The 21,119-nt window shown below is 47.0% G+C and overlaps 1 protein-coding gene across 1 annotated transcript in view; it reads right to left on the bottom strand.

The window, feature by feature from the left end:
• LOC115482058 (complement receptor type 2-like) overlaps positions 1–21,119 on the bottom strand; it is a gene marked incomplete at its 3' end in the record, with an annotated part of 504,947 nt that overhangs the window by 349,213 nt on the left and 134,615 nt on the right. The window contains exons 20-22 of the mRNA XM_030221619.1: positions 20,865–20,961; positions 9,276–9,352; positions 8,745–8,927 (exon numbers count right to left, since the gene is read on the bottom strand). Coding sequence (XP_030077479.1) covers positions 8,745–8,927; positions 9,276–9,352; positions 20,865–20,961 — 357 coding nt within the window. The remainder of the gene's footprint in view (positions 1–8,744; positions 8,928–9,275; positions 9,353–20,864; positions 20,962–21,119) is intronic.

The raw sequence follows: 21,119 nt of genomic DNA, 5'->3' as shown, positions 1-21,119 counted from the left end.
CTTGCTTAGGCGCACGCTGTTGACGAGAACGAGCGCGCTGGGGCTGTCCCTGTGCCTGACGAGGCCTTCGGGCCGGCTGGGTGTACCTACGCTTGGCAAAAGAATAGGGCACAGCCTGCCGGGCCCCGGAAAAACGTCCACCTGCTGAGGTGGATGCTGAAGGCGCCCGGTGGGAGAGCTTGTCGAGGGCGGTTTCCCGCTGATGCAGTTGGTCCACCAGCTGCTCGACCTTCTCACCAAAGATATTATCCCCCCGGCAAGGGACGTCGGCCAGTCTCTGCTGGGTGCGGTTGTCCAGGTCAGAGGCACGCAGCCATGAGAGCCTGCGCATCACTATACCTTGGGCCGCAGCACGAGATGCCACGTCACAGGTGTCATAGATTCCCCTGGACAGGAACTTTCTGCACGCCTTCAGCTGCCTGACCACCTCCTGAAAAGGCCTGGACTGCTCCGGCGGGAGCTTATCAACCAGGTCCGCCAGTTGCTTCACATTGTTCCGCATGTGGATGCTCGTGTAGAGCTGGTAAGATTGGATGCGGGTCACGAGCATGGAAGATTGGTAGGCCTTCCTCCCAAACGAGTCCAGAGTGCGAGACTCCCGCCCCGGGGGCGCCGAGGCGGTATCCCTCGAACTCCGTGCCCTCTTGAGAGCAGAATCCACGACCGCCGAGTCATGAGGCAATTGGGGCCGCATTAACTCTGGGTCCGAGTGAATTCTGTACTGGGACTCTGCTTTCTTGGGGATGGTGGGATTAGATAACGGTCACATCCAGTTCCGAAGCAGTGTCTCCTTAAGGACATTATGCAACGGCACCGTGGAGGACTCTCTAGGTGGTGATGGATAGTCGAGGACCTCGAGCATCTCAGCCCTCGGCTCATCCACAGAGACCACGGGGAAGGGAATGCAAATAGACATGTCCCTGACAAAAGAGGCAAAGGAGAGGCTCTCAGGAGGCGAGAGCTTCCTCTCTGGTGAAGGCGTGGGGTCAGAGGGGAGGCCCACAGACTCCTCTGAGGAGAAATATCTGGGGTCCTCCTCTTCCCCCCACAAGGCCTCTTCCTCGGTATCGGACATAAGCTCATGTAGCTGAGTCCTCAACCGGGCCCGGCTCGACGTCGAGGCACCGAGGCACCGAGGCCTCGGTGTCGTCGAGCGGTGGACTCCCACGCCGGCGGGGACGAAGCTCCCTCCATCGACGTTGACGGGGACTCCACCTGCGTGGCGGTCGAGACCGGCGCCGCAAGCGGCAACGGTGTCAAAGGCCTCGGCACCGGGCTAGAGCTCGCCGGCGCCACAGTCAATGGCGCCGAGGGCGCAAGCACCCCTGGCGCCGGCACAGCCTGGCGCATCAGCCCTTCCAGGATCCCCGGAAGGATGGCTCGGAGGCACTCGTCCAGGCCCGCTGTCGGGAAAGACGGGGGGGGGGGGCCAGTAGAGGCGTCGGTGCCGGAAGCTGCTCGGGTCCAGGAGACTGCACCGAAGTGCTGGGACCCTGACGCGTCGGTACCTCCACTACCGAGGGGGACCTTTCCTCTCGACGTGGACGCTTCGGCGTTGACTCCTCTCTGGCACCGAGGGCCGGGCGCACCGATGGGGACCGATGACGGTGCTTCTTCTGTTTTTTGCGGTGCCCGTCATCGGCGCCAGGTGGAACGGAGGAGGAGGTCGATCTCGAGGGGCCAGATCGTTCGGTCCCGAGGGCCATGAGCAGAGGGAGTGACCGGGGCCGATTGCCCACGCGGCCTCTCACCCCTACCGTCACCGGAGGACCGGCGGGCCGACAGGACCTGTAATCCTGGGGTCGATGCCATCGGTGCCGATTTTGCGGACATCGATACCGGTACCGAAGAACCGGCCGTCGAGGTCGACGTCGAGGGGCCGGCGCAAGTTCCAAAAAGACGGTCCCGAAGAACTTGCCTCGCAACCTGAGTCCGTTTCCGGAGACCAAGACACAAAGAACACGACTTGATATTGTGCTCCGGCCCGAGGCACTGGAGGCACCAAGCGTGGGTGTCGGTCTGCGAGATAGGCCGGCCGCACCGACCACACTTCTTAAATCCACTCGGGACCTTCGATGACATCAACGGAAAAATCGCGTCGGCGAAGTTAAAGTCGTCGATGGTGGCGGTAAATCACACCTCGAAAAATAAATCGACCGCGCGGCCACAAGGCCGCAACGCGACGCCCCCGCTAGAAAACGAGGGAAAAATTCAGCGCGTTCTCTTCCTTTTTTTTTTTTTTTTTTTTAAAGAAAGGAAAAAAGATTTGAAGTGCGGCAACAAAAAACAGAAAATTAGTGAATTCGCGGACAACGCGACGGTTTTCCGGGGCTAAGAGAGAGCGGCAACGCACGACTCTCTCCAGCGCGGAAAAGACTGGCGGGAACGGTCGCACACGGGCGGGAAGACGGCCGCGCATGCGCGGTGGGCGTGCCCTGCGTGTGGACCGCCCGCGAAGCTTCTTCCGGTTGGTGGGGGCTGCCGCGGACGTCACCCAGTCGTGAGAACAAGCAGCCTGCTTGTCCTCGGAGAATTTAATATTACAGTATCATCTGGAATAACTATATTCATCGCTTAGGGTAAGCAGGGGATAACCTATTCCAAGAAGCTTCAATATCTTCAGTTCTACTACATGAGGATTCAAATCACAACACACACTAGCAACTATTTACCTATTCTGTTTTCCACACCAGTTTTGCCAACCACAAGGTAAGACAAAAATCACCTCTTATTACTCTTATGTGTCACACCTATACTCTTAAAATACAAAGAAAATCTTCTTCCCTTCCTAAATTCCCGTCTTCCTACTCTTTTTTTTTATCAAATTTTCAAATACAATCAAGGATATAACTTGTACACAAAAATATAGTCTACCTCAACACCACCATTACAAAGGAAGAAAAAATATTTAAAAAAGGAAAAAGAAAAATCATTTTTTTGCCAGACATTCCTCAAGCCCACAAATTTAGATCCAAGATGTTAAACAATGGAAATTCAAGTTATAAGATACATATCAGGAATTTGCTTCGGACACCCAAGGGTACCGATTATTTATAAAGAGAGCTATATTGAGACCCCCCCCCCCCCCCCCAAATACTTTAGCTATTAAAAAAAGCTGTAAGTTGGGGAGGATCAAAAAATACATACTTAATTGACTGATTTAAAATACACATTTACAGAGATATCTTAAAAAGATAGCCCCCCAACTGAAGAACCCATGGCTTCATCAGTAGAAATTGTTGGCGTCTCTTCTGGATTTCCTTAGAGACGTCAGGGAAGACTTGGATGTTTAGGCCCAAAAATGTCTTCTCTCTATTTTCAAAGAATATCTTCATTAGCCAGTTCTTATCAGAGGAGTCAAAGAAACTGTGGCAATCAAAGTTGATGCCACGCACCAAATCAGTTTCTGAGGACTCTGCTGAGAGACATCCATTTCCTGCTCTTTCTACTTTAAGTAGTATTTTTACATATCAATTTTAGATGGCTCCCCTAGACCAAGAAACTTCAACTCTTCACACCAAACATTTGTCTCCAACCTCCTCTTTCTTACTAAGGGGCCAATTTATTAAGTTGACGTAAAAGGGGTCTTGTGGCTGTTTTTGCTATGCACTAAGGCTCTTACACAGTGTGTAAAAAGGCCAAAAAAAAGAAATGGCCATGCAGTATGTTCACACTTGCAGCATGGCTTTTTTTTTTGGGGGGGGGGGGGGGGGGAAAGCACGTGTGTGTATGTTTCTGTACAGCATTTTATAAAATGCTGGGGAAAATGTGAGCGCCCTGTTTCTCATGTTCAGCTCCTATGCAAACAAGAGCTTTATTTTATTATGTTTAAAACTTTTTTTTTTTTTTAAATTAACATGCAAATCAAATGAATACAACATTCAATTTCACCACCCTCCCCCACCCAGGCAAAGTACATTTAATATTCCTATCCACCATCAGGTGGCCTTGTTTCTTATGACCTCTGGACAACCTCCTGTAATTTCCACCCCCCTTCAGCCTTCATATTGCTTGCCAGAGATGATATACATCTTAGTCCTACCTGGGAATAGCTTGGCTTCCCAGTTTGTTCAAAAGCAAACTCCGTACTGCAGGGGTCATGGTTTGTATATAATACAAGTCCCAAATAGGCAGAAATCTCTTTCTGTGTTTAGGTGTTTTATGCGCCTCCTGGACTTCCCAGGTAATCAACAAATGCAGTTGGTTTCTCCATTTCCAGTAGGCTGGTGGTTCAGAGGACATCCATGATTGGTAGCTAAGAAATGCATCTTACAGACATGCTTTCCAGATAATCCACCCCCCTTACCCACCCCATAATAGTATCTACTTCGTCCAACAAAAGGTGTGTGGGCTTTAACTGAACTCTACTGCCCAACACAGATGCCATACTGGGCTATAGTTGCCCAAACATGTATCCTAAAATGGGTGATACAGAGGCATATTTTCAAAGCAAATAGACTTACAAAGTTCCATAGTAACCTAAGGAACTTTGTAAGTCCAAATGCTTTGAAAATGAGCCCCCATAAAGTACTACTACTACTATTAAACATTTCTATAGCACTACTAGACTTACGCAGCGCTGTACAAATTAACATGAAAAGACAGTCCCTGCTCAACAGAGCTTACAATCTAAATTGGACAGACGAATAGACAGCTAGGAGTGGGGAAATTGCAGTGGTAGGGGTGATAAGTGAGGGTGTTGAGTAAGACAGTCATGGTTAGGAGTCGAAAGCAGTAGCAAAGAGGTGGGCTTTAAGCCTAGACTTGAAGACAGCCAGAGACAGCCTGACGTACTGGCTCAGGGAGTCTATTCCAGGCACAGGGAGCAGCGAGATAGAAGGAACGGAGCCGGGAGTTAGCAGTGGGGGAGAAGGGGGACGAAAGGAGACATTTACCCACCGAACGAAGTTCACAGGGAGGAGTGTAGGGAGAGATGAGAGCGGAAAGGTACTGAGGAGCTGCGGAGTGGATGCACTTGTAGGTCAAAAGGAGAAGTACTCATCTCAAGTTTCACACATTGATGAATTGATTCTTCCCACCTTAAACAACTGCCCTTGTGCGAGATACACCCTATATAGCTGTTTGAGCTCCAATAGGTCCCTCCTCCCCCTAGCTCCTCTAGGCCTTATGAATTCCTGAAACTAAAGATCTGTGTTATTAAATGGCATTGAAAAAAGGTTTGAACCCATTCTCTTGCTCGAACAACAGTTTGAAATGTCTACATGAGAATGCCAGAAGCCTAATAAGATGGGAGAATATATTGCACTAAATGAAAAATTAGATATAATAGGCATCTTTGAGACCTGGTGGAAGGAGGATAACCAGTGGGACAATGTCATACCAGGGTACAAATTATATTGTAGAGACAGGGTGACTCAAACTGGTGGAGAGGTAGCATTGTATGTTAAGAAAGGCCTTGAATAAAATAGATTGAAAATTCTGCAGGAAGCAAAACATCTTGGAAAATTCTGCAGGAAGCAAAACATCTTGGAATCCCTATGAATAGAAATTCCATGTGTAAGGAGGAAAAGGATAGTAATAGGAATGTTCTACCACCCACATGGCCAGGATGAACAGACAGATGTAGAAATGTTATCAGAAATTAGGGAGGCCAACAAAATGGGCAACACAATAATAACCGGCGATTTCAATTACCCCGATATTGACTGGGTAAATGTAACATCAGGACATGCTAGGAAGGTACAATTCCTTGACAAAATCAAGGACTGCTTTATGGAGCAGTTGGTACAGGAGCCAACAAGAGGGGGAAAAATTCTAGATTTAGTCTTTACTGGAACGCATGATCTGGTGAAGGAGGTAATGGTGCTGGGGCCGCTTGATAAAAGTGATCATAAAATGATCAAATTTGATATCGGTTTTCAATAAGAATACACAGGAAATCCAATACGTTAGCATTTAACTTTCAAAAAGGAGACTATGATAAAATGAGAACGGTGGGGGGGGGGGGGGGGGAGAAACAGGAGCAGATGCGAAGGTCAAAAATTTACATCAGGAATGAATGCTGTTCAAAAATACTATCCTGGAAGCCCAGGCCAAATATATTCCGTGTATTAAAAAAGGAGGAAGGAAGACCAGACGACAGCCAGCATGGTTAAAAGGTGAGGTGAAGGAAGCTATTAGAGCTAAAAGGGGGGTTTTAAAAAAAGGTTTGGATAGCTTCCTAAAAGAAAAGTCCATAAAGCCATTATTAAAATGGACTTGGGGAATATCCACTGCTTATTTCTAGGATAAGCAGCATAAAAAAGCGAAGATACTTACCTGTAGAAGGTATTCTCCAAGAACAGCTGGATTTATATTCTCACGCTGGTCCGTGTCGCCTGGTTCGGTATTAACCAAAGCTATAAGAGAGCTTTGTGGAGCGCGAGCCACACTGTACAGCTCATGCACGAGTGCCTTCTCGCCCATCGCGAATGCAGTCTCCTCAGTTTAATACTATAGCAAAAAATAAAGTAGAAATAACAAAGGAGACAACTCTAAGGGGAGGTGGGATTGTGAGAATATAAAGCCTTCTATCCTCTGAGACTACCTGCTACCGTTACGTATCTTCACTTTCTCCTAGGACAAGAGGGCTTCTATATTCTCACAAGTGGGGAATCCTTAGCATCCAGGCTCACCAAAAACAAATCTGAATGAGAGTGCAGCCTGGAACAGAATAAAATGGGCCTAGTAGGGTGGAGTTGCAGATTCTGCAACAGTCTGCCTGAGCCTTTGTGTCGGGTATTCTGGTCAAGGCAGTAGTGTGATGTGAATGTGTGCACTGAAGACCACATCGCAGCCTTGCAAATTTCTTCAGTGGATGCTGACCTCAAGTGGGTTACCAACTCAGCCATGGCTCTGACATTATGAGACGTGACATGACCCTCCAAGGCCAGCCCAGCCTGGGCATAAGTGAAGGAAATGCAATCTGCCAGCCAAACTGAAATGGTGCATTTCCCAATGGCAACACCCATTGGGATCAAAAGAAACAAAAAGCTGGGCGGATAGTCTGTGGAGCCTGGTCCGCTCCATGTAGTAGGCCAATGCTCTCTTGTAATCCAAGGTGTGCAAGCTGCTTTCACCAGGATGGGCATGAGATAGAGAAAAAATGCTCGCAAGACAATCAACTGTTTCAGATGGAACTCCAACACCTCTTTCAGAAGGAACTTAGGGTGTGTGCGGAGGACTGTGCAGAGGACTACTCTGATGTCATGAAACTTAGTATAAGGTGCATCCACCACTAAGGCTTGAAGCTCACTGACTCTATGAGCTAAAGTAACAGTCACCAAGAAAATGACCTTCCAGGTCAAGTACTTCAGATGGCAGGAATTCAATGGCTCAAAAGGAGCTTTCATCAGCTGGCTGAGAATGACGTTGAGATCCCATGACGCTGGTGGTGGTTTGACAGGGGGCTTTGACAAAGGCAAACCTCTCATGAATCAAATAACTAAAGGCTGTCCAGAGATAGGCTTACACGTTGTTAAGCACTAACTGCACTAAGATGAACCCTTACAGAGTTACCAGACTGTGATAGGTGCAGAAGGTATTAAAGCTGGTTCTGTATAGGGCAAGCAAGGGGATCTAGGGCCTTGCTCTCACACCAGATGGCAAACCTCCTCCATTTAAAATAACAACACCGCTTAGTGGAATCTTTCCTGGAAGCCAGCAAGACCAGAGGGACACCCTCCAAGAGACCCAAGGAAGCAAATTCTAGGCTCTCAACATCCAAGCTGTGAGAGCTAGAGACTGAATGTTTGGAGTGGATCTTGGTGTGTGGCTTATAGTTTCCTATTTTTAATTGGCATTCCTTTCTGGTTTTAATATTAATTGTAAACCACTCTGATTATTAGTCTAGAAGGATGGTATATCAAGTTTACAACTATTGAAGGAGATGTGACTGGCTATTAACCATAAATAAACTGGGGGGGGGGGGGGGGGGGGGGGGAGCTTAACCAAATAAGACCAGAAACATATTCTAGAATATGGATGAGCAATGTTCATCAAGCCATATCTGTTTTAATAAAGGCACTTTGTAGCGCTATAGAAATGCTAAATAGTAGTAGTAGTAATTTTTATTTGCTGGATCTAGATGGATCATGTATACATAATGAAGATGCAACAGACTGCAGAATATCGCCATGTAAAGACTTGTAAATAAGGGTCAAAATTTTGATTTCAGTCCATCAAATAAGGAAGTCAGTGTAGCCCACTGGTTTCCAAACCTAGTCCTGGATATTCATGAGATATCTGCATGCACTGCCTTCACTGAAAGCAAATCTCATGAATATTCATTGTGGATATCCTGAAAACTGACTGGCTGGGGTGCCTCCAGGACCAGGTTTGGGAACCACTGGTGTAGCCTAATTACATTTTTCAAGTTACTGAACAGAAAGATGGGGGGGGGGGGGGGGGGGGGGGGAGACAGCAAAAAAATTCAATTACAAAAACCCTTCTAATGTGGTTTCAAAGTCATCATAATTGCAAGGCTTGCTTACTACTATACTAATAACCATCCATTGTTACTAATAAAGTTTAAGTTCTCCACCCTACAACTTAGCTTCACGTTCCCCACTTATGTCTAGAAGCCCCGTTTTCTTCCCCAAACCACACTTGTCTACATATTACCTTTACTGTATTATCCCAGGTGTCAGACTTCTACAGACAACTTAGTTATCCTGAGCTACAGAAATCTCTGAAAAGCCTTAGAGATAGAAAGGTCACAAATGGGCAGCTGTAGTATTCGATACCTTTGCATTTCGGTGGCATTCTACTCCAGTTTCCGTATTGCGTGCAATAAATTGATGCCTCTCCAATAAGTGTTAAAGAAGAATTGCAACTGTATATTACGGATGACTGATAGTCAAACTGATCTTTTCCTATCCCTGAATGTGTCCCACCCTCAATATCTGGAGGTGAAACACAAATAAAAGCTGGGGAGAGAAAACAAGACGAGTTAGCAAAATAGATAAACTTTCAAATCCTTTGAACTATGAAATAATTTGACTGGAGCAAACCCATTACACAAGAACAACAACAGATGCGAGATTAGCAATTAGGGCCAAACAAAAGGTTTTTAACTAGCCAACATTTCTAAAGTCCTCCCCCAAGTAATTTTAAGCTGATTATAGCATTTTTATTCATAATAAGCTTCTCACTAGAAAAAGTAACAGCATTTAAATGGATACTTGATATTAAAGCCCCCGATTTGAGGCACATGCCAGGGTTTGAATATTTATACAAATATTTCCTACTACATAAAGCCCAGATTACATACATACCTTCACACGTGGGAACTTTATTATTCCAACTACCTGTGGCCAAACATTGTCTTGTAGACCGTCCAACCAGTCGATGCCTGCAAAAAAAAAAAAAAAAAAAAAAAAGACAGCTTAAAATATAATCTGAGCTAAGAGTCAGAAGGCTAAAGAAACAGAAATGTAATCAGAATCATCTGCAACAAACTGGTGGTTCATTATTACTGTCAGTGTCATATGAGAAAATTATAGCAATGTGAAAAAGTTCTTCCCCACCCTGATTTCCCCTATTATTGCTTCGACATCATTTTATGTCATTTATGGAAAACCCATATCACCCATGTGAAAATATAATCAACCAACTGACCAAATTTAACTGATAATTGGGTACAGAAGATTGAACAGTCAAGGCTTATTTATCAAATCTATATCCCGCTCATCCAGCTCATATTTAAAAAGCATAACAAATACAATAATTCCAAAATATTTTTTAAAAACCCAAAATATACCCTAAAACAAGATTAAACTTTTAAAGAAAATGCCTCATGATTTTTATTTTTTTTTTACCATTTCTTAAACATTAAGAAGTCATTTGGTGCATTTCCAAAGGAAGACTGTTCCACATAGTTGGTTCAACTTAAAAAAAAAAAATATATATATATATATATATATATATGAGTGAACGGAACCTAGCGAAAAGAAGTGATATCTAAAAGGCACAGGCCTTGCGATCTCAGATCTCTTGAGGGAAGATAGACTTTCAAACTTTGTACAATAGTTATTGGAGCATCATTATGTAAAGCCTTAAAAACTAGCATTAAAATTTTAAACTTGATGCGCCAAACAATAGGAAGCAAATGAAGCTTAAGCTGTGGAGTAATATGATCCATCCTACTCATAGCCCCAAACTCTGCAGCTTGAATGATTGGGGGTATCTGCAATTACCTCAAAGATGTCTGAGGAAGACCACAAAAAAGGGGCATCAGAGCAGTCAAAATGGGGCATAACATAACGGAAATTTTCTGCAGATAATAAACCTTTAAATCATTATTAATTGCATTTTTTTTTTAAAGCTGGTCTTGATAACAGAAATTTGCTGCCTAAATGAGGAGTCCAAAATAACTCCCAAGCTTCTGACTGAATTCAAGATTAGAAGAGAAGCATTTTCAAACTTGATGATGGACACTTCTCTCCTTAACAGGACAGCCATAAAATTTACGTTCTCTCTGTGTTCAAGGAAAGGTAATTAGCAGTCAGTCATTCAAGCTTGTATTGTTCTAAGATAAACTTCAATGAGTTTAAATCCTTCAACTTTTGATGGTACAGAAAAATAAAACTGAAGATCATCAGCATATAGGCAATAATATCCACATTAGCTAATAATTGGCAAACAAGAAACATGAAAAAGATTAAACAAAAGAGCAGATAGGGAAGAACCTTAGTTATGGTGTCTAGACCTATAATTCGAAAGGAAGGAATTGTTAGGCAATTGTGCTAGGATGTCTTAAGGGATCATAAAGGAACACAGGGTGTCAGGAGGCGAAAGATACCGTGGTTGTTCTGAATGATAGATTTTATGGACAAGAACTAGAACTTTATAAGTTATCCGGTAGACAAATGGTAGCCACTGTTCCTTGCATGTTAAAGGGTTATATGGTCAAATTTGTGAGAGTTAGTCATAAGATTAACAGCTGAATTTTAAACAATTTGTAAACTACGAATGTCAAGATGTACGAGCACTATTTAGGAGGGCATTACAATAATCAAATTTACTAATGACAAAAAGTATGAGTTAATACCTGAAGGGCCCCTTGAGTGAATATGTGTCGCATGGAATGAAGCATCCGCAGCTTATGGAAGCAAAAGCGCACAATATTGGATATCTGCAGCCTGAAAGTTAGGTGCTGATCCAGCACAACACCTAGAACTTTGGCGGTTGTTAGCAGTGTAACTGTGGATCCTGCAATGTTAATGGGAATTGTGGGTTTAGGATCACCTTTCCAAGAAAATATGGCACCAAGTCTTGCCAGGATTCAGTTTTAACTTATGAGAAGTCAACCAGTTGGCGATGAGGTCCAGTTTACTATTTAGAGCAATAAAATCTTGAGTTGAGGTCAGAGATGCTAAGGATCTGCATGTTATCTGCATAAATATAAGGGGTCAAGTCTAGCGATTGAATGAGAGTGAGTAGCGGGGACATAAATATATTGAAAAGTGTGGGAGCAAGTATAGCACCCTGCAGTACCCCACAGGAGAGTGTATATAAATTCAAAGGCATCCCATCTTCTCTCATCTCCTATCCAGCCCATCTTCCCTAATTCTCCCATTTCTCTGGCTTATTATTCCCTTCTTTCACCCATTCCCTATCACCATATTTCTATCCTCTGTAGGCAACACCTTCTTCTCACTCATCTTTGTCGTCAACTTCACACTCAGTCTCGCCCTTCCTTGAAGCCTAGCATCTCCACAGTCTCTCTCAAATCCCAGGCTATTTAGCTAATCCTCTCCTTGTATGCCTAGTTGCTCCCTCCGCGCCTTACATGCATGATTACTTTCCCTTCTACCACTTGCAAATATGTGTTTGAACATCACGAGGGACTTGGCCTTCTCTTACCTAGGCCTCCAATTACGAAGCTTGCTTCCAGCATAACTCCATGCTGAAACACCGCACAATAAATTAAAAAAATTAATCAAAACTTGGCTATTTGAAATGCCATACTCTGCTGCTTAGATAGTCCACTGAAGGTGAAATTAGATCTTACCTGCTAATTTTCTTTCCTCTAGACCCTCCAGACCGGTCAAGATGCTTGGGTTATGCACGCCTACCAGCAGAGGGAGACTGAGAACACAAAAACTGAACCAAGTATAAGCCAGCAGCCAACCCCCAAGCAGCCAGTAAATCCTTAACAAAGCAAAACGCAACCAATGAAAAAACCTAAACTATAACCCCAAAAGGTCAAAGAACCCTGTACTCAGAAACAATTCTTGGTAACGTGCTTCCAATAACCGAACGCCACAGCGTTGCGGTCCTTCTCTGAAACCCAGAGGAAAACAATGGAACTTCAGAAACCCAAAGCTCCCAATTTAGAGTCCTATCAGCAATAGCAACATAGAAATGTCCATATCAATCATCTCTCAAGCACACTAGGACAAAGCACCAGAAATATACACAGCGGGAGGGTTCTTGACCGGTCTGGAGGGTCTAGAGGAAAGAAAATTAGCAGGTAAGATCTAATTTCACCTTCCTCAGCGACCCTCCAGACCGGTCAAGACGCTTGGGCAGTACCAAAGCAGTAAACATCTAAGGGCGGGAACTTTGCACCCCAGAAGTCAACACTGCCTCCCCAAAACTGGCATCCTGCCTGGCCTGCACATCAATTCTATAATGCTTCACAAATGAATGCAGCGAGGACCAGACCGCCGCCCTGCAAATATCCTGCGGCGGCACTAAACCACTCTCTGCCCAGGAAGAAGCTACTCCCCTGGTCGAGTGTGCCTTTAGTAACTCTGGCACTCTACGTCCCTTGAGCAAATACGCAGAAGAAACTGCTTCTTTCAACCATCTGGAAATTGTTACCTTAGAAGCCGCAGCTCCCTTCTTAGGTCCTCCATACAACACAAACAATCTATCCGAAGACCGAAACTCTCGCGTCCTGACTAAATAAGACCGCAAAACTCGACGAACATCCAGCTTAGCCAAATGGCGCTGAGAAGAATCTCCGAGCCTATCTCCCAGAACTGGTAAAGAAATGTCCTGATTCACATGAAAGGAAGAGACAACCTTAGGCAAAAAAGATGGGACCGGCCTCAACGACACCTTCTCCTTAGAAAAGGTCAGAAAGGGCGCCCGACAAGACAAAGCCTGCAACTCCGAAACTCGCCGAGCCGACGTAATAGCCACCAAGAACACTGTCTTCAAAGTCAAATCCTTCCAAGTACTTGTAACCAAAGGCTCAAAGGGCAGTCCCACCAAAACCTCCAAGACCAAGTTCAAATCCCACGGCGGAACTACCGGACGAAGAGGAGGACGGATCAACTTCACCGCTCGCAAAAACCGAACCACATCGGGAGCAGATGCCAAGGAAACCCCCCGGATCCTACCCCGGAAACAAACCAAGGCCGCAATCTGCACCTTCAAAGAAGAAAGAGCTAGACCTCTGTCCACCCCATCCTGCAAAAACTCTAACACCTGCGGAAGAGACGAGTTCCAAGGCGAATAAGAACGATCCCTACACCAGTTCTCAAAAATCCGCCACACCCGCACATAAGCAAAGGACGTGGACTGTTTACGAGACTGCAACATAGTCTCAATTACTCTAGCTGAAAACCCTTTCTTCTTCAACCTGTCCCTTTCAAGAGCCAGGCCGTAAGCGAGAATGGAACCGGGTCGGGCATTAAGATAGGGCCCTGCAACAACACCACCGACCCGTCCAACCTCAGGGGACCCTTGATCGCCAACCGCACTAGATCGCCGAACCACGGACGACGTGGCCAATACGGAGCCACGAGTATCACCGTGCCGACGTATCGCTCTATTCTTTGAACTACGCGCCCCACTAGAGGCCAAGGAGGGAACACGTACAACAGTTGACGCGGTGGCCACGGAAGCACCAGAGCATCGATCCCCTCGGACCGAGGGTCCCGCCTCCGACTGAAGAACCTGGGCACTTGAGCATTGCTGGCTGTTGCCATAAGATCTACCACCGGCAGTCCCCACTCCATCACCAGCCGATGAAACAGCGGACGATGCAGCGACCACTCTCCTGGATCCAGAGTGTGCCTGCTCAGAAAGTCCGCCTGGAGATTGTCCACTCCGGCCACATGACCTGCGGAGAGACTCTGCAGATGAAGCTCCGCCCACTGCATCAACTCTGCCGTCTCCTCGGCTACATCGCGACTCTTTGTGCCCCCCTGATGGTTTACGTAAGCTACCGCCGTGGCGTTGTCGGACAGAACTCGAACTGCCTTCCCGGCGAGAAGATGCTGCAGGGCCTGCAACGCCAACCGGACCGCCCGAGTCTCGAGCCGATTGATTGACCAAAGGGCCTCGTCCGGTGACCAGAGACCCTGTGCCACCTGACCCAGACAATGTGCTCCCCAGCCTGCCAGACTGGCATCTGTGGTCACCACAATCCAATCCGGAGAATCCAAGGGCATCCCTCTCTCCAGATTCGGAGTATGAAGCCACCACCGCAGACTGGATCGCACCGCCTCCGGCAAGAATAGTCTGACCTCCAAACTCTGAGACTGCGGCGACCAACGATCCAACAGCGCTGACTGCAACTGCCTCATGTGAGCTCTGGCCCACGGCACCACCTCTATCGATGCCGCCATCAGCCCCAAAATCTGAAGATACCCGTGAGCTGACGGAGACCGCTTGACAGAAAACTGACGGATCAGCCCCTGAATCTTGGCAATCCGAACGGGCGGCAGAAACACCAGGCCCCGCACCGTATCGAAACGAACCCCCAGATATTCTAGGGATTGGGACGGAACCAGATGACTCTTGACACTGTTCACCACCCAGCCGAGCGACTCCAAAACAGATACTACCTTCGCTGTTGCTTCCACACTCTCCTGATAGGATTTGGCTCGAATCAGCCAATCGTCGAGATATGGGTGAACCAATACTCCTTGCTGCCTCAAAGCCGCCGCCACTACCACCATAACCTTGGAAAAAGTACGCGGGCCGTAGCCAGACCGAACGGCAGAGCACAAAACTGAAAGTGATGTCCTAGAACCGCAAAGCGAAGAAACCGGTGATGCGCCTTCCGAATGGGAATATGCAGATAAGCTTCCGTCAGATCCAGAGAAGTGAGAAATTCTCCCGACTGAACCGCTACTAAGACCGACCGCAACGTTTCCATGCGAAACGAGGGAACCTTCAACGCCCCGTTGACTCGTTTTAGATCTAAAATAGGCCGGAAGGAATCCTCCTTTTTGGGAACCACAAAATAAATCGAATAACAACCGGTCCCTCTCTCTGCAACCGGCACCGGAACTACAGCCCCTAAATCTATCAACCGCTGGAGAGTCTGCCGAATTGCCCTGGCCTTGAGCCGAGAGCGGCATGGGGAGGCCACAAAGAAATCTGGCAGAAACTCTTCGAACTCCAAGGCGTACCCGTCTCGCACCACTTCGAGGACCCACTGGTCTGTCGTGATATGGGCCCACCTCTGATAAAACTGACTCAACCGAGCACCTACTCGCACCAGAGGCTGGACCCGCAAACCTTCATTGAGAAGCACGACCGGAGGACAGAGCTCCCCCCGAGACCTCACGTCCTCCTCGACGACCCCCACGAAAGGGCTGAGTACGCTGAAAATATCTGCCTCTAAACGGCGCACTAAACCTACCTGGCCTATAGCGCCGGGCATCCTTCAAACGAGCACGCCCTGACATACCGCGACCCCCTCCTCTAGGTCGCAATTCCGGCAACCGCGGAATCTTAGCCTCCCCAAGACCACGCACCAATTTATCCAACTCTTCTCCAAAAAGCATGGACCCTTTAAAGGGAAGCGAACACAACTTGGATTTAGAAGCCGCATCCGCAGTCCATCCACGAAGCCACAGGGCCCGACGAGCTCCAACCACCAAAGCCATATTCTTCGCCGAAGCCCTCAACAAATCATAACTAGCATCTGCCAGAAAGGAAGATCCCATCTCCAACTTGGCTAACTCCTGCACCACGGCAGCCCTGTCCAGCGCGGGACCATCCAGAAGCTTTTCAGCCCAACGGAAACACGCCCGAGCCACTAGACCTCCACATAGAGCGGCTTGCAGAGACAAGGCCGAGAGATCAAAACTGCGCCGAACAAACGACTCCAACTTCCTATCCTGAGGGTCTCTGAGGGCAGTCCCCCCATCAACCGGGATGGCAGTAGCTTTGGTGACAGCCGTCACCACCGCATCCACTGTAGGAGATTTAAAAGAATCCCTATCCTCTTGGGGAATAGGATAAAGCCTCGCCATTGCTTTAACCACCCGACAGGCTGAATCTGGAGAGGACCACTCCTGTAAGATCATATCCCTCAGATCCTGATTCATAGGGAAAGAACGAGAAGCCTTACGAATACCCTTAACCAAAGGGTCTATCTGCTTAACCTCCGCTACAACCGGCTCAGGAGCCTCAAACCTAAGCGTAGACATCACTTGATCAATGAGCTCCGGAAGCTCATCCCTAGGAAAAATCCTTACCACCGAGGAATCCTCCCCTGGGAAGAACCCCTCCTCTTCAGGATCAACGTCTAAAGGGAACTCATCACCCAATCCACTACCCTCATCCTCCGAGGGAGGGAAAGATAAAAAATCAGGGTCCTCCACATAGTCTAGCCGTGGGCGCTTGCCCCCCAAAGGAGCTGCCCCCTTCTGTACCTCCGGCTGAGAAGCACCTGCCTGCCAGGCCTGAAACATCGACCAGACAAACTCCGGTGGGAAACCCATAGCCCCCGAAGGCCCTGGAGAGCACCCAACATTCTGTCCCGGGCCCTCCACCACCTGCTGGGCCGGGATCGCCATCGGAGCCGAATCCAAGATGGCGGCGGTTCCCGCCAAAATCGGGACCGCCGTCACCGCACCAGAACCTGAATCAGACCCCGGGAGGCCCTTACTGCTGCCCGAAACCTCAGCAGACAAAACCGGAGGAGAAGAGAGAGAGTGCTTAGGCTCACCGCAAAACTTGCACGGAGCTCCGGGCGTTTCAATCCCCCGACGCGCGCAGGAACGGCAACGAGCCGCTTTTCCCGCCGACATCGCTAAATTTAAAGCGGTACACACACAAACCGCCAAAATCGCCCCAGCTCTACTCCCTTCCTCAAAACCACACTAAAACCCTTGCCAGCCCCCAAAAAGAGAAACAACAAAATGTTCTGATGCAGGACAGCACTGTCTGCTGCTTACTTTCCTTTTTCTCTTTTTTTTTTTTTTTCACACACACAGCAAACAGCCCAGTTGCTATATACTGACAAGGGCTAAGGCTCTCAAGGTTCCTGTAGCACAGGAGCCGAGGCACCAGGCTGCCTTTACACAAGGTACAGCAGGGGGCAAAACCCGGACACGGGTGCAAACCCCTAGGGGAACAGGGAGCCCCACCGGACCCGCTTCCCCGAAGCACAAATTCTAAGTACAGGGTATAAAAATCAGAATCTCTAATCCTACCAGACCAGACTGACTGCTCAGGCTGCACGTTCTACCCTCTGCTGGAGACTGAGATTTACTGGCTGCTTGGGGGTTGGCTGCTGGCTTATACTTGGTTCAGTTTTTGTGTTCTCAGTCTCCCTCTGCTGGTAGGCGTGCATAACCCAAGCGTCTTGACCGGTCTGGAGGGTCGCTGAGGAAAACTGCATTCATTCCCTTGCCCCATATGGCATTACCCACTGCCACCACACTCCTGATCTTCTGATTGTTCCCACACTCTTCCTTTGCTGACCTTTTTATTTCCTGACGCTTCTTTTCTTTATTTTATGCCTTGGCTTTAAGGAATGCTGCTGGCCCATGACACTTCCCTGTGGTTCATGACACTGTCTTGAGGCGCACACGTTGAAGAAGTCTATGCTTTGTGGAATTTGAAATAATTCATAAGTCTAGAAAAAGTATAATTTTTAATTCAACTACTTTATTAGCTCTCTACTAAAGAAATACCATGAAAATGACAAAAGGTGCTCTTCTCAAGACACAGACAAACATAATTCCTAATTCAATTTATTATTTATTTTGTTGTATTTGTATCCCACATTTTCCCACCTATTTGCAGGCTCAATTTAGATTACTGTTCTTCAGTGCAAGGCCCAGGGGCCAATGGCAGCCCCTGGAGACCCTATGTCATTCTGGGATTTTATTTTATTGCTACTCTCAGCTTCTCTACCTAAGCTTGTCATGGGTAACATTGATAACATGGTAGATGACGGCAGAGAAAGTGAAGATACATACCTGTAGCAGGTATTCTCAGAGGACAGCAGGCTGATTGTTCTCATGATTAGGTCGTCATCCGCGACGGCCCAGGGGACCGGCAAAATATCTAAAGCAAAGCAAAAAAACTCCCTAGAAAGCTCCAGCACGTGGGCAGAGCGCACGCACGAACATGAGATCGTCAGTTTCTTTTTATCAACTCCTGAAGTTTCACGGTGTTCTGCTGTGTTACTTTTGCCCAGGAGACTTTTTGCGACGTTACCACTTCCTTTTTATTTTTCTTCTACGTTTTTTTGTCGCGATACGATCATTTGGAAGCCATTACCTGTGCTCTCGAAGTTGATGCTGCCGACCTCGGTACCGATGCCAAAGGACTGGACCGATCTGCAAAAAGTTTTTCACGTTGAGCCTCTTGACACACTTGGGTCCGTTTTTTTCATTAAAGAACACAGCTTACAAGCAGCTGGCAGATGATCGGGCCCAAGGCACTGGAGACACCACGCGTGGGGGTCGGCACCCGAGATGGTCCGGTTGCACTGAGTACAACGCTTGAAGCCGCTGGGTGTCCTCGATGACATGGAAGGAAAAACTGCGGCTGCGAAATTAAAGGACGCGATTGTGCCAATTAAAAAGGCACAAAAACGGAAAACAAAACCCAGCCAAGCAGCTTAAAAGCCGGCCGCAACGAAAAAGGAAGGAAACAAACCTTAGTGGAAAAACTAGAGAAGAAAAAAAAAGCAACTTTTTCCCAATTTTGTCAAAACAAAAAACGTAGAAGAAAAATAAGAAGGAAGCGGTAACGTCGCAAGAAGTCTCCTGTGGAAAAGGAGCACAGCAGAACACCGTGTCACTTCAGGAGCGGAGAAAAAGAAACAGACGATCTCACGCTCATGCCGCAGGCGGTAAGCCGTTCGTGCACGCACGGTGCACTCTGCCCACGCGCTAGAGAGTTCTAGGGAGTTTTATTTGCTTTAGATATTTTGCCAGTCTCCTGAGCCATCGCAGACAACGACCCAATCATGAGAACAAGCAGCCTTCTTGCCCTCGGAGAAAGACCTGCACGGTCCATCCAGTCTGCCCAACAAGATAACTCATATGTGCTACTTTCTGTTTATACCTGACCTTGATTTGTATCTGCCATTTTCAGGTCACAGACCGCAGAAGTCTGCCCAGCACTAGCCCCGCCTCCCAACCACCGGCTCTGCTACCCAATCTCCGCTAAGCTTCCGAGGATCCATGCCTTCTGAACAGGATTCCTTTGTGTTTATTCCAGTTGTAATTAGGGTGGAGTTAATTTGTGATAAGTAGTGTATTTGGGAAAGCTATTTAGGAAGTGCCAGTCTTGGGGTGGGTGGGCTTGTTTAAGACCTGTGGAATGTGTTTGCTGTAACCTCTCTAGAGCTGCATTGAAATGCTCCAAAAAATGCCCAGAACCACAGCTCTAAAGGTAGGGATAATCAGAAAATAGTCTTATCTGTGACCTTCCAACTCCTTTCTGCTCCTCTGGCAGAGACAAACCTCATGGAGAAACTTAGCCACACTTCTGCATTATAAATTGCTTACAACAAAAACAAGGTGTGCCGAAGGAATGGATCCTGAGGAGCTTAGTCAAGATCGGGAGGCGGGGCTGGTGGTTGGCAGGCAGAGATAGTGCTGGACAGACTTGTACGGTCTGTGCCAGAGCCGGGGTTGGGAGGCAGGGCTGGGGAGGTGAGGATAGTGCTGGGCAGACTTATACTGTCTGTGCCAGAGCCGGTGGTTGGGAGGCGGGGATAGTGCGAGGCAGACTTATACGGTCTGTGCCCTGAAGAGCATAGGTACAAATCAAAGTAGGGTATACACAAAAAGCAGCAAATATGAGTTATCTTGTTGGGCAGACTGGATGGACCGTGCAGGTCTTTTTCTGCCGTCATCTACTATGTTACAAGATGGGGGAGGGGGGCTCCACACACTATGGAACAGAAAAAAAAAAAAGAACTAAAAGATTCTAAAGCAGTTTTTAAATCCACACTGCCAAGCTTCAGCCCCATCTCCAGCTCCTGTCTTGCCTCTTCTCCTCCTTACGAGGTGACTTGTCTGCCATGGTTGGAAATCCGGTTATGGTCCCAGGGCTCACAACCCAAAATCACAACAGATTCTCTATTCTTTTTTTTATTTTTTTTATAAAAGATGGAATCTTTTCTATTTTAACTGGATACCGGTTCTGCAGCTAACCCAAGATTCCTTTCTGTAGTCCATGAGCTGCACAGCCTACCACCATCTACTGGAAACAAATACTGAACACTCAAGGCTGTATGGAGCCCTTAGGGTAGAGTCCAAATTCTAGAATCTATGGCTTCACATTTGCTGGCTGACAGCCACAACCCACATCTGAGCTACTGTGGTAGGATGCCAAAGAAAAATACATTTCAGAGTTTTGCTGCAGCACTCGAATACATAATGGCACTCATTTTCAAATCACATGGACTTATAAAGTTAGATAATAACCTATGCAACTTTAAGTCTATGTGCTTTGATAATTTTCTCCATGTGTCTTAGGGTAGAACCCCATGTGTAGATAATACAATCGTGCATGTACATTATTTTTAGTACCAACAGTAATTTAACCACTTTAGGGATCTGCCATTAGTGGTATATCAACAGAAAGCATAAAATTAAGAAAATTTGTCATATTCAAAAAAAATAAAACCTTACACTCCTACTCACCCTTCATTACATGAAAATGTTGCTACTGAACCAAACAGGTTATCTTCCAACTCAACAGCGCCATTGACTAACTCCCCTGGACTGCCACATGATCTTCCTAGAAAGAATTATAGCCATATGAATTCTCTTTCCTTGTAATTTTGTAAAATAAAACAGCAGGACAAAATATGAAACTAGGTACACACAAGGTCTGGAACTGGTAGTACCAAATGGTTTAGGGAGAAAAATGCATACTCATTTTATCATTAACGCCAC

Source organism: Microcaecilia unicolor, chromosome 12 (assembly GCF_901765095.1).
Source record: "Microcaecilia unicolor chromosome 12, aMicUni1.1, whole genome shotgun sequence".
Taxonomy (NCBI): domain Eukaryota; kingdom Metazoa; phylum Chordata; class Amphibia; order Gymnophiona; family Siphonopidae; genus Microcaecilia; species Microcaecilia unicolor.
Note: the sequence above shows the minus strand (reverse complement) of the source record. Positions and strands in the feature narration are given on the sequence as shown.